The 14,683-nt window shown below is 42.1% G+C and overlaps 1 protein-coding gene across 1 annotated transcript in view; it reads left to right on the top strand.

Annotated features, from left to right (window-relative positions):
- Dscam3 (Down syndrome cell adhesion molecule 3) overlaps positions 1–14,683 on the top strand; it is a 1,308,845-nt gene that overhangs the window by 676,609 nt on the left and 617,553 nt on the right. The window contains exon 3 of the mRNA XM_068229415.1: positions 11,243–11,385. Coding sequence (XP_068085516.1) covers positions 11,243–11,385 — 143 coding nt within the window. The remainder of the gene's footprint in view (positions 1–11,242; positions 11,386–14,683) is intronic.

Here is a 14,683-nt window from a genome sequence, read left to right on the forward strand (position 1 = left end):
TTCATCGCTGAGTACAGTGCGATGCCATTCATCAGCAGTCCGTGCTTTCCGGTCACGGCACCACAACAAACGCAGCCGTTTGTGTTCTGGTGTTAACGGCAGCTTACGTATGAGACGTTAGTTCCCTAGTCCGGCTGCTGCTAGTCTCCGAACAATGGTGGGGGATGACACACGACGTTGCAGGGAGTCCATTACCTGTTCTCGCAGTTACGATGTGCTTGGTTCACAATTCGGTGATCTTCCCTTGTGGCGGTCGACCGGAACATTGACGACACGTATGCCTGCCCTCACGTTCCCATGCTGTCCAACATCGGGCCACTGCCACGTCCGAATGCCCCAGAAATCTGGATATTACACACGATTCGACCAGCCGGCTAAATGGAGACCCACAATGAGAACCCTTTCATCCCATTTCTTAACTTTCAAAAGATACAAGTGAAGAATGTATTTAATTCATGAAGAAATGAACTTGGACTCTTCGACGGATTCTGACGCTTCATGACACTCACCTATCGATCATTTTCAGTCTTTTCAAGGGATATTTCCACTCCAGACCTCGTCCGCAACGACATTACGTAGTTTTTCCATGTTGATTCTGAATGAAAACTGCGAGTTAGGGCTTGATTCCTATCCTAAATTTAATTGTCCCGATTCCTTTTATTGCCCCGAGGTTCGCTGAGCCCTGCACCAAAATGAAACTTTCCCCTTCGCAAAAAGCTAGTGATCATGAATATCTATTTCAATAAATGAAACTCAAATATTGGTAACAATAGCCGCAGCATCTGTGGCGAACAAGACCTACGGTAACTACTAATGTGACGTCACTTCCCTCCAACATTTTGTCGCGTTACACACATTTTTGGATTACTACCACTCATAAGACCTTCATGTCAAAATGAGTACCAGATTAATTCTCGACGGCAAAGGCTGTCGAGCGTAGAGCTGACCACTCTACCCAACAAAAGTTACAATGTTATGGATAATCAAAACTTTTACCTTCCACCCCTCTAAAGGCCTTCATCTCCTGTACAGAAATGACTTTGCATGGATGTGATTCCCGCTATCATGCCATATGATGAAAATAATAATAACAATAATAATAATGATAATAATAATAATAATAATAATAATAATAATAATAATAACAATAATAATAATAATTGTACCGGTTGCTACACCTATACGCCGCACATTTGTATTTTCCGCCTTAAAGTACTCCTTTACAGCTGAAACTCTGAACTTTAAAACTGAATTAATTCAACCGTTTATCAGAAGATGTCAGTGTGTTAATTTCGAATTGTGTTTGTGTACTAATTATCAAGAAGTGTGGACATTCTCTCACAGATGTCTCTACCAAAAACTATGATCATGCACCCTGGTGCGAAGTGATGGAACGTTTCTTGAAGATATTTTATACTCATAAGTTTTCCTATAACTAAATTTCGTTCTCTCATTTGTAGGTTGGCAATATTAATCTTTCTTTCCGCCAGTTTTGAACTTAGCCAATCCCGAATTACTTTAATTAATTTTGGACCAATCGTGTCCTTCTTCTTCATATTTGATGTGTAAACTGTAGCCGACCAATAAACGCATGTGGGTGTGTCTTAATTATTCATGATAGCTCTCGAATCTTCCCCGAGAGTATAAAAACTGCTGATTTTTCGGGCTCTCGGCCACTCGTACAACATCTAGCTTAGTGTATAGCAGGAGGCGGGAATCGCCTCTTTCATCTGCCAGCATCTCTTCAACAAGGTAATGGCCGTTTAACATCTTTCTTTTTTCCTTGCTAGCTCAGCAGTTTAACCCGCGGGGCAGGTCCGAAACCTTTAATATGTAACCTATAACTTAAAACATGTAATTTTTTCCATCCTTCTAAAACTTCATATATCTTTAAATGTAAATCGGCGATAGAGAGTGCTTTACCCTCTCGAGCTCCCCTTCATTTCTGAGTTGAGGTGACTATGTTTTCGTAACTTATTCTCGACTCTTCCCTAATGTGTTAAAATTTTTGTCTTATACGAGTCAACTCTATAGTATGGGAATAGCCCCTGTGTATCGGCTTAGCGTCACTTAGGTTTTAACAAGCTTTCATGTAGTAGTGCAAGTACACGCCTCCATTCACCTTGATATGTTTGGACCATTTAATTAATCTATTCCTTTTCCACGAAGGCCCAGTAGATTGGGTACTTGATACCCCTGTTTCTTTGTAGGTGTGCCTTGAGGGTAGTTGATAGTAATGTTGGTTGTTGCCTTTGATAGGCTCGGAAAATTGAGAGCGGGTTAGCTCTTTTCACTTGCGGTAAATGTGCCTCAGAGAGGCTTCAGATTTAAAGGTGGGAGCAAACGCTCCAGTGTATTGAGGGAATTTCTGCTCTTTGATAATATGTTGGTTGTGAGCTGAGTGCTCAGGAATTGTAAAAATTAGGGTTTATGGCCCAGATTGTTAAAGTCTATCTAAATCTCGGCTTTCTTGGTCTTGTACCTGATCTGACTTGTTATTTGTTAAAAATCCAAAATTTATTATGTGAAAATTGTTAAGTTTTCAAAATACAACCTTTAGTGAAATTTTAATTCATCTTTCCGACTTGTAGTTAGACCCATTCCAGCCCGCACCTTCTTTTACCTCTGCTGATACACCAAAACATGGTAATAATAATAATAATAATAATAATAATAATAATAATAATAATAATAATAATCGGACAGCTGTTTTCCGTACATCTGTGTGTTTGTATTGCTTTCATTTGTACATCTCGCTTAATACCCAAGGTCAGAGATTATTACTAGCTGTTGTAGATACAGTAAAATCGTGATCTGATTACCGCACGCTAATTTACTCCGTAAATACGATCAGGAAGAAAGGAAGGTGAGTGTTTTGCTTGGGAGTAACTGAGGAAGACATATATAGGACATTAATATTACAGGATCAGTGAGGCCATTTACCCGAGTAATGTCACCTCATTCTGGCTGGTTCGTGATGAGAATAAAGACATTTCATATTCCGTCACTTGGGAACGTATTCCCAGGCATCAAGTGGTTGGAATGCAATCTTTTCCATTAGTTCTAAGTATCCTCCACCCACACTAAGGTTCTGTGTGGGTGCTGCATATATAGCAGGTGTTTTAAAAGGAAAATTCGCACCCCTAATGGTTATGCAAATCTTTGTACGGAGCCGTATGACGGCCAAGCCTATCACTACATGAAAATCCCATCCGCGGTAATGAAATTCTTGATATCTTCACACAGCTTGGATATATTACGACAGTTAGCTAAATCAACCTCTCTTCATAGCCAAGCGAGTAGCTCATACCACCACCAGTTAGCTGAAATGTTTATAGATTCGAGGTTAAAGTTCACAGTTTATTATTCAAAATTTGGTAAAAAATATGTATATTCCTAAACTCAAACGCAAGCAAATGCTAAAATATTCTTATACATTCTGAACGGAGTCTAGCTTTATTACCCTCGCTCTGACCTCAATGGCATACTGGGTAGAGGTCTTATATTTCTTTCTCTGATTCTATTTCGACTCATATCGGTGGCTTGAGGGATCTTCAAATTGGATCATTTCGTGTCGATAGTCTTCCGTTAAATCAGTGCAAGCATTTATAAAATATACACCAATTGAGAGAATGTTGAAAGAAAACCATTCAAAGGGAGATGAATGTGACAAACAACTTAAAAAATAGAGTTATGATGTTTGTTCGAGAATGGATGATACTGGTGTTATTATTATTATTATTATTATTATTATTATTATTATTATTATTATTATTATTATTATTATTATGTGGTCTTAGCCAGCGGGCGCAGGCAATAAATGTGACCTCGTTTGCGCTCCCTCCGTGCCAGTTTAGACGTTCCGTATTCTTCTGCCACACGACAGAGGAAAATAATTCTCTATTGGTACAATTCTCGTTTATTTTGCTGCATAAACCCCAAATCGGTAATCAGAGATATTTTACATTGCGATATAGTAAGACTTAGTCTTTTGAATACACTTTATTTAGCCCTTTAAAGGTCCTTATTACCTCTGCCGGGTTTGAACTCGTGAACCTGGGATTCGGAGGAAGATACGCTATCAACGATCCACATAGGTAATTAAGGAATGGATAATGTTGTGATAGGGGTAGCCCTGAAGAGAGTTCTCCGTGGTTTCCCATTTTCACACCGGGCAAATGCTGGGGCTGTATCTTAATTAAGGCCACAGCCGCTTCCTTCCCGTTCTTAGGCCTTTCCTATCCCATTGTCGCCCAATATCATGTTCTTCAACAACGAAAAATGAATTAACGAGCAGTTGGAGACGCAGTTTAGAATACATGGCTGTGAGCTTGCATTCGGCAGATAGTGGGTTCGGATCCCAGCGTCGGTAGCCCTGAAAATGACTTTCCATAGCTTCCCATTTTCACACCAAGCAAATGCTGGGATTGAACTTCAATTAAGGTCATGGACGCTTCCTTCCCACTCCTATTCTTTTCGTACCCCATCGTCAACGTAAGACCTGTCTGTGTCAGTGTGGCGTAAATCAGATTGTAACGAGAAAAATGAATTTTAGGATTCTTTCTCTCTTTATTTCTTATTCCTTCGGTTTTTTGTTAGTTTTTCAATTCCTCTGCCCAAGACCACACGAAAGATAAAACAGAGAGAAGGGACGCTTTTATCCGCCGGCCACTACATCGCAAGCTTATAATCCTATTATCAAATAAACGCCTTTCTGCTTGTGAGCTTTGAAGGAAGGATTCAATGCGTGGACGGTTGTGAGAGAAACACTGATTCTAAGTAAATTACGTAAGTCTAACGGAATTAAATATAAAAATTTCATTTCACCCAGTATTTACCTACATTTCAGTGTGAAATGCGTGTTCAACTATGGCAAACATTTATTATTGTTATTATTAAAATATACATCGTAATTGGAAAATATCCCGGTGGCAACGATCACTTACAGTAGTGTGATGATAAAGTAAAATTAAAACATCCTTAGAGCCCGGACTTTCATGCATTAATAGATTAGAATGCAAAGTTACTGAAGCAAGCAGCAAGTATAGACTACCTTCACAACAAGTATGCTATGGGGAGTGTATAAATACTAGGGGTATTACCCATCAGAACCCCTGTAATTTATGTTACCCTTGATACATTATGAACGAGCGGGTGGCCGCCACTTTCTACTAACCAAATTAGTTTGCAATCTAACCTGTTACTGCATAAAAATCCGGGCTTTAATTATTACCCAACAACAACAAGTGTACAACAAGCAATTCCATGCAAAGACATTATTACAAGAAATACTATTAGCTTAGCATTCTAAGCCAGCATCATCATACACAAATTGGTATACTTGAGACAAATATACAGTATATTAATCTTGAAAAAAACACGCGTGAATGAAGCAATATTTTGGTTTGCCAAAAGTTTTGTACCGGAAATATCTCAGGAATGAAATGGCGTATGGCTTTTCGTGCCGGGAGTGTCCGAGGACATGTTCGGCTCGCCAGATGCAGGTCTTTTGATTTGACACCCGTAGGTGACCTGCGCGCCGTGTTGAGGATGAAATGATGATGAAGACGACACATACAGCCAGCCCCCGTGCCAGCGAAATTAACCAATTAAGGTTAAAATTCCCGACCCTGCCGGGAATCGAACCCGGGACCCCTGTGACCAAAGGCCAGCACGCTAACCATTTAGCCATGGAGCCGGACATCTCAGGAATGATTCCACTTTAAGTATGTTCTGCATTCGAACTACATGCTACATCTGAATCTTGTGAGTAAAAATTAAAGGTTTATAACCAGTGTCTTAATAATAGGCCATATTTCAGTCTTACGTACCTAGTTATATGCTCATTTAGGTCACTTTCAGTGATGGCTGATTGCCACGACCTCCTTCATAAGGTGATAAATTGTATGTACTCTTTCAGATGGATATGAATGTCATGTTCCTTCAGAGAAGATGAATATCGTGTTCTCATTCAAAGAGGGATGAATGTCATGATCTTTCTGCACTAAAAGGAGAGTGGTGTTGAGTATAGGATTCTTACACATTTTGAAGTTTGCCCCTATCTTGCCAGCAACCAGTCACGCAACATTCGCAAGTTCTTTTTCTCGGGAAGGGGAGACCAAGAAGGCCACCACTGATTCTCTGGCTGCTGATTGGACACAATTAGTACCATATTAACTGTCAGGAAAGAGGTTGTACTAACCCCAAAAGTGAAATTTGTCACGGCAAGCTATTGTAAACGATATGGCAAGATATGGCGCACAGTTCAGCGTAAGAAGGGTAGACTAACTGCAAAGAGGGACGTGTGTCGAATTATAATATCTGCTAAACCAAGTTTTGGAGATAAGTAGATGGCGCTCCAGATAAAACAGGGAGGGTATTCTGAATGCAGGAGGGACAGTGTTTTAATTGTTTTCTATCGTATGGGCCTACTATACTCCAACGACCGCGTTATTTCAGTTATCTTCTATGGACTTTGATCTTTGCCTAATGCTCCTTCCTTCATTGTCTGTGTTACACTTTTCTTTCCTCCATCCACGTCTTTCCCGTCCTCAACTTTGGCCTTCCTTTAAACGCCTGGTGGTCCTTTACTTTCCTCCTGAGTGGGTTGCGTTCTTGTATATCTTCATAAGTGATCCACATCTCCTGTAGGTCCCTTTTCACCTCCTTGAACCAAGCTGGCTGGGTCTTCTTATCTTAAAAGTAGTTAAAGATCCGGTTCGATAATCGTGTGGGGATTCGTTCTTAGCAAGTGGCCATAAAATGCAATTCTCCTTCTCCGCATGACATCAGATATCTTCTGGACATGAGTATACAGCTCACGGCTATATTCATCCTTGTCTTTGATTCAAGAATTTTCCTTAAGAACTTTCTTTAATTCCCAATTTTTCTATTAGGCCCTTCTTGTCCATATCAAGGCAGTCCTCTGCATACAAATCCTATGACAGTGCAATAAGGTCTGAGTTTTGCGTTCAAGTAAATGGGCGTTTTGTTGTAAACATCCTTGGTTAGGTGATAAGCAATTTCCATTTTACTCATACTCGACGCGAAAGTTTCCTTCTCAGAGATGTTGGTTCCATCCACTCACCAATATATTTAAACTGATCCGTCCGTCTGATTGCCCCCTGGTTTACTTTTAGATCTCTTGGTGCTGGCTTGATGTTAGTTACGAATTGCGTTTCCTTCAAAGAGATCTGGACGTCTGTGCCTCGAGGTGGTTAATTTGCTTGGTAACCATATCCAAAGTATCAGAGAAAATTGCTAAGTCTTCTACAGAAACTAGGCAATCAATTGAAAGATTCAATTTCTTGTAAACCAATCCCACAATATTTTGGGACCCATCATTGTTAATGTATTATTATTATTATTATTATTATTATTATTATTATTATTATCTTCGTTTCAGCCAATTAGGGACCACGTCAGTTCAACTGTCTCCTTTTTCGAGCTTTAACTGCCACCCAATGCTCCTGCTTTCGTCTCCGGTGTTGTTCTTTTCTCCCTTGGGTCCACGCCTTCCCTGTCTTCATTTTCGGCTTTTCGTTGAAACCTTTGTGCGTACTTTGTTTTTTCTTAAATGTAACACATTCCTGGATATCTTTAGTAGAATTTTCCATTTATCGTAGATCTTTCTCAACTTTTGTGAACCATGGCCCTTTGGTTTTCTTATCTTGAAAGTATGTTAATATCCGTTTAGTTATCCTGCCTGGGCTCATTCACCTCACCTGGCTATAAAAGGCAATCCTTCCTTTTCGAATCGTGTCACTTAACTTCTCCATGTGCTTGTATAATTCATGGTTGTGACGCCTGATGCAGTTGCTGTTTTCTTTGATGGAACCCAATTTTTTTTATCTTGCTTTCCTTAGCTTCTGGTTTTTCCATTAGACCTTTCTTTTTCATTATAAGAGTCTCTGACGCATACAGAGCCTCTGGTGTAATAACAGTGCAGTAATGTCTAATTTTGGAGTTATTATTATTATTATTTCGCGTATTTGATTGGTAATTGAAGAGAAATTTGTAACTTGTTGGAATATATGATTATTTTTCTGTGAATGGGAAAACTGCGGATGTGGAGCGTACGCTCTTTGCGTTCGCGATGAGATACGAGCTGACAGAGAAAGGAACTGTCCCCGTCATGCGTGGGGCAGTGGAATAAAATGAAGATCCAAGCTGGTGGAGAGCTTTCATTTCGGGAGCTCCATGTCGTAATCCCCTGGATTAGACTGGACTGTCCGTAACGTGTGTCTTCTAATAAGAACTGCTCGTAGTTCCTGGTTCTGTATGAACTTCACGGAAACAATCGCCGAGGGACGTATCATTCTATAATCCCACAACGCATCACGGAGCTATATCCTTCAGATTTCTTTATTTAATTACAGCGCAAGTTTCAGCGATGACTGGATAGCTCGCGGCTAGGCTACAAAGTTCTCTCCAGATTGTTTTTCTCACTTATTTCTGATTAATTCCAGTGATTTGATTTTCTCACCGAAGCCAATACAAAATCGTAATCTTCTACTCATTCAGCAATTCTGTTCCTTCCATTTCCATTTCTATTCCTCTTCCTTCTCCTTGCATCTCCCCATCTTTTATTTCCATGCCATCATCTTTCCTTTCTACTAATACTCCTTCATCTACTCCTCCTAATCGCATCCTTCTTCTCTGCTTTTCTCCTCCCATTCCTCCTTTCGCTTCTTCAGATTCCTCATCTTCAGTTCCGTTTCCATACACCTCCTTCTCTTCTCTGACCTTTCCCACATTGTTCTTCTCCTTACTGTTATCCACCTTCTCTTCTTCCATCATCTTCATTTAACTATCCTTCTTCTTCTTAATCTGATTACCCTCCAGGGTTGGTTCTTCCCTCGGACTCAGCGAGTGATCCCACCTCTACCGCCTCAAGGGCAGTGTCCTGGAGAGTGACACATTGGGTCGGGGGATACAACTGGGGAGAATGACCAGTAACTATCCCAGGCGGCCTCACCTGCTATGGTGAACAGGGGCCTTGTCGGGGGATGAGAAGATTGGAAGGGATAGACAACGAAGAGGGAAGGAAGCGGCCGTGACCTTAAGTTAGGTACCATCCCGGCATTTGCCTGGAGAAGAAGTGAAAACCACGGAAAACCACTTCCGGGATGGCTGAGGTGGGAATAGAACCCACCTCTACTCAGTTGATCTCCAGAGGCTGAGTGGACCCCGTTCCAGCACTCGTACCACTTTTCAAATTTCATGGCAGAGCCGGGAATCGAACCCGGGCCTCCGGGGGTGGCAGGTAATCACACTAAGCAGTATACCACAGAGGCGGACTAACTATCCTTGCTATTCATTATCTTCTTCTTTACTTTTCTACTGCTCCTTTCCTTTCTATTTATTTTAATCCTGCTCTCCTCCATCTTGATTTTCTTCTTTTCGTAACACTGAACCTAGGTTCAAAATTGTGCCCTTTGTCTATTGAAGAAAGTTATCGGTCAATTTCACGTTGATTTTTAACGATGCCTTGTAGAATTTCTTTCACAATCTGACAAAAGAGGAGTGCTTTTGTGCGTTTGTGCGTTATTTAATGATTTACGTCAGAACTCCGCATAGTGTTACACTAGGTATGCCATTAATAGTCACAACATTTTTAGGCAGTAATCGTTTACAATCCTGGAAGGACGTGTGTTCAAATCCAGATCAGGAAGTCGTTAAATTTAAGAAAGGAGATTTCCACTTCCGGATGTGCACATGTCTCTGAGGTTCACGCAGCCTACACCAAAAATGAGTAGCAGGCTAATTACTGCGGGCAAAGGCGGCCAGGCGTAGAGCTAACCACTCTACCCATCAAGTGCCGAGGTTACGGATAGTCGAAGCCGTTACCTTCCATCCCTCCAAGGGCCTTCATGGCCTATATGGAGATGACCTTTTTAATAGTTTAGAATGCGAACTAATTTGTTTGTTAAGAAGTATTTCTAGCCCGCTCTCCCGTTGTGTAGCGGGAGTAATATAAACTTTAGGAGTTTCTGACAGACCGTACCCTAATGCTTATGCAAAACTCATAGCATAACTGTTGTGAAGGCTAGGGTATACTTGTTACTCCCTTCATTAAGTTTACATTCTAACCTATTACAAACTATTACAAATACGGGCTATAGACATGAACATCACAGGCATTTTCCCGATTGAGATTAGACTTTTAACAAACCGGAAAACCGGCCGAAGATTGGGCACAGTTAGTACCATCGTAACAGTTCAGGAAAAGGATATGCCAACCCCAAAAGTGATTGCTGTTTTGACTACTTTTTTAAAGTCGCACTAAAGCATCGAAGATTTTCGGCAACGGAGTCGGGTGAAAGGTCCAGAATTGGGAATGTTACAGTGCTTCGGTTCTTAAACGGCTTGAAAAACCACGCTGTGCTGCAATACTGGCTTCTTGTTGAGCTTTGTATCTATTTCCTTGCTGATTCCACTCTCTCCGTCATTGTACTCGTGCCTCAGTCATTGTTTTCAAAATACTGTTGCAATCGTGGAGAGTATGTGGCTATATTTACCAATCAGACGATGGATTATCCCGGTCAACCTGCCATTTCTTCATATTATATTAGATAGTACGCAAAATGTGGAGCCTCCGTGGCTCAGGCGGCAGCGCGCCGGCCTCTAACCGCTGAGTTCCGTGGTTCAAATCCCGGTCACTCCATGTGAGATTTGTGCTGGAAAAAGTGAAGGTGGGACAGGTTTTTCTCCAGGTACTCCGGTTTCCCCTTTCTTCTTTCAATCCAGCAACACTCTCCAATATCATTTAATTTCATCTGTCAGTCATTAACTGCCCCAGAGGAGTGCAACAGGCTTCGGCAGCCGGCACAATTCCTATCCACGTCGCTAGATGGAGTCTCCATTCATTCCATTCCTAACCCGATCGAATGACTGCAGGCTGCGGATTTGCAACAGTACGCAAAATACATAAAATAACAGAAGATGCACGCAAATTTAAAATGATATATTTACCCTATACCTAAGAAGCTGGGAAATTCGAAAAATTATCGCACGTTTATTACGTTCTCAATCTCTCACTTAGTTCGTCAGCCTAGTGACTGGTTTAGTAGTCAGTTAGCACCATCTGAGGTTGTATGGCTATAGAGAAACTGCAAAATTCTAACATTGATTATTTAGAGGAAAAGGAAAGAACGAGATGAAGCGTGAAGTGTTATATCCCCAGTAATTGTCAGCGACGTCTTATCAAATAATAATGGCTGCCTCTTCTTCTTTGTTACAGGCAGACACTCAACAATGGAACACTGTACTTCCCGCCGTTCAGGGCCGAAGACTACCGCGAGGACGTCCACTCCACTGTGTACCGCTGTAGAGCGGCCAACCAAGGAGGCACCATTCTCAGCCGAGACGTCCGTGTCAGAGCAGGTAGGCACATTTATTATTATTTCCCCTGGCTGTCACTCATCAATCTGTGCATTCATTTTAAGAGTAAGGTTGTCATTGTAGAAGGGGCTGCCTGGCCTAGGCGGTAAGGGCGTGCTCGGTTCGCCCGGAAGGACGTGCGTGGGTTCGAATCCCCGTCAGGAAGTCGTAAAATTTAAGAAACGAGATTTCCACTTCCGGAGCTGCATATCGCCCTGAGGTTCACTCAGCCTACACAAAAAATGAGTACCAGGTTAATTCCTGGGGGCGAAGGCGGCCGGGCGTAGATCTAACCACTCTACCCCGTCACGTGCCGAGGTTACGAATGGTGCAAGCCTTTACCTTCCACCCGTCGAAGGGCCTTCATGGCCTGTACGGAGGTGACTTTGCTTTGCTTTGTCAGTGTAGACTTCGGCTGCTTCGCTCTGTTTAAATGGAAATCACAGTAAGATATTCAACAGCGCATTGAAGAGTAGGTCTTCTCCACAGTGTAATTTATTCGAGACAAGGCGTGGGCACTGATGCTATAGATGCTCCTTCAACGAAGTAGTTCTCTCTTTATTCGAACAGCAATGTACGTTCCTTGCATTGTCACCTTGGGTATTCCTAACATCAACTATGACGGTCATTTCAGTCAAATTTATGACCTCAATCAAAGTAGAAACTCCACATAAGGATGAAGCCGACATCTATAGTTCGCTCAGCGATTTCACTGCTAAGGATGCGAGAAACGAGGCTTGATACACCACTTCAGCGTAGCGTTGGTCGCTAAAATTGTGTGATCCAGAAACACAGAGACATTATATAGCAGTATTTCAGGTACTCCATCATGAAGAAAAACATCATGCAAAACCAGGATGTATTTGAAATGTTTTGTGTCCATTAGAGAAAATTTGACTACAATTACTTAGGTATTTAAGCCGGCCCCGTGGTGTCCCCGGGTTCGATTCCCGACCAGGTCAGAGATTTTTTATCTGGACCCGAGGGCTGATTCGAAGTCCACTCAGCCTACGTGATTAGAATTGTGGAGCTATCTGACTGTGAGATAGCGGCCCCGGCCTAGAAAGCCAAGAATAACGGCCGAGAGGATTCGTCGTGCAGACCACATGACACCTCGTAATCTGCAGGCCTTCGGGCTGAGCAGCGGTCGCTTGGTAGGCCAAGGCCCTTCAAGGGCTTTAATGCCATCGGATTTGTTGGGGGTTTACTTAGGTATTTCTTTCTTCCCAACTGCTAATAAGTTGGCCGTGATTAAAAACTACTTACAGTTTTTGTCAAATGTAATTCACTCAATAGCACATACCTCTGTGACCGATCTGTTTATTGGTACATTTCATTCTTCCACCTCACCCGCTGATGTACTGTTTCGTTCATCGTAAAGTAACCACTTGAAGAGACTTCATCTGGTCTCTCGTCGTATTGATACCGTACCCCAGTACTTTCAATCATGATGATGATGATGATGATAATAATGCTTGTCGTTTAAAGGGGCCTAACACCTAGGTCATTGGCCCCTAATTGTACGAAATGAGACGAAATAGAATGACAATTTAAATGTTCAAAATTCATCCACTGACCAGAATTCAAAACGTGATAATGAAGACTGGATTGATGCATATGAATTTAAAATAATCAGCGGACCCAACTCGCAATATTTTTAGTTAAAAATAATTCCAAAATTAATCCACCGACTAGAATTCAAAAAATTGAGATGATGAACAATCATTATGAACTTAAAACAATCAGTGAATTCGAACCACAATGACCCACCTTTCCAGAAGCTATCTTAAGACAATAGTGTATACTGACCAAGGGACTGCTTCCAAAGCGGGACGATAACCTAGCTGTTAGGCCGCTTTAAAGAACAAATGTCGTCATAATTTCAAAGCACAATTCTGAATCGATGACCCTTGTTGTCTAAACGGGTCCAAAATCCAGGTCAACGGCCCCTCATAATGTTACGTATCACTAATAAAGTAGAACCATGGTATTTCTCGTGTCAAGACAAAGACAAAGACAAAGTCACCTCCGTACAGGCCATGAAGGCCCTTGGAGGAGTGGAAAGTAAAGGCTTCCACCATTGTTAACCGCGGCACGTGATGGGATAGAGTGGTTAGCTCTACGCCCGGCCGCCTTTGCCCCCATGAATTAACCTGGTACCCATTTTTGGTGTAGGCTGAGTGAACCTCAGGGCCATATGCACCTCCGGAAGTGGAAATCTCGTTTCCTAAATTTTACGACTTCCTGACGGGGATTCGAACCCACGTCCTTACCGCCTCGGCCAGGCAGCCCCTATTTCTCATGTAGCGGTACTAATCATGAGTAACGTATACTTACGGTGTTTCACACATTCTGGCACTACGCACAGGTACGGCAGAACTGTTTCTCACAATACGCCGCCACTCATAGGCAACGCAAACCCATGGTGTTCCTCATATAGTGCTACTAATCACAGGCAACGTAAGCCCGTGGTGTTCTGCATAATTATAGTGGTACTAATCACGGGTACTGCAAATCCCACCCTGATTCACCCTCTGTTGCTACTAATCACAAACCTAGTGTGTACATAACATAGTGATACGAGTACTCGCAGGTAAAGACGACCCATGGTGTTCCTCGCGTGATGGTACTTATTACAAGTAGCCTCATGCGTCAAATTCAATCACCCCTAGGTCACCCATTTCAGTCGCCTCCTACGACAGGCAGGGGATATCATGGATATTCTGCATCCTCCACCCTCAGCGGGTACTTTAAATCTTACTCAACCACCTTCAACGTAATCACTTTGCGCAACGATACACTTTCGCTAGTGTTCAATAGACGCTCATGGGAAACCATGAAAGGCATTGGTTGCTTAACACAACAGGAGTGGTCATGGAAGTCTGAATCCGCTCACATGCCGTACTAAATAGCCCTGAAACTGGATGGCGCCGAAGCGTCTTGCCAATAACATGTCGTCAGTAGGACAGTGAGGTATACGTAGTTCCGCTTCCGCAGCCCACACCAGTGAGGGCTTTGGAATCAGTTCTTGAAAGCGCCTTCTACAATCTCCTTCAGTGCCTCTTGCAATACTGCAATTGAACTCATTTATTGATACAATATGAAGTACCTCCAGCGATGTTTGGATCCTCGCAAAGAGGCAAAATTCACAGGAGATTATATTCGGAGAATATTGAGGACGCAAGTGCCTTTTATCAACTGGCACGAGATTAATATGGAATAAAGATGCAGCAATGAAGGCTGAGCAAGTAATGTACAGGGTGATCCAAATGTCCGTTAACATTTCACGAGGCCATAAATC

Source organism: Anabrus simplex, chromosome 10, assembly GCF_040414725.1.
Source record: "Anabrus simplex isolate iqAnaSimp1 chromosome 10, ASM4041472v1, whole genome shotgun sequence".
Taxonomy (NCBI): domain Eukaryota; kingdom Metazoa; phylum Arthropoda; class Insecta; order Orthoptera; family Tettigoniidae; genus Anabrus; species Anabrus simplex.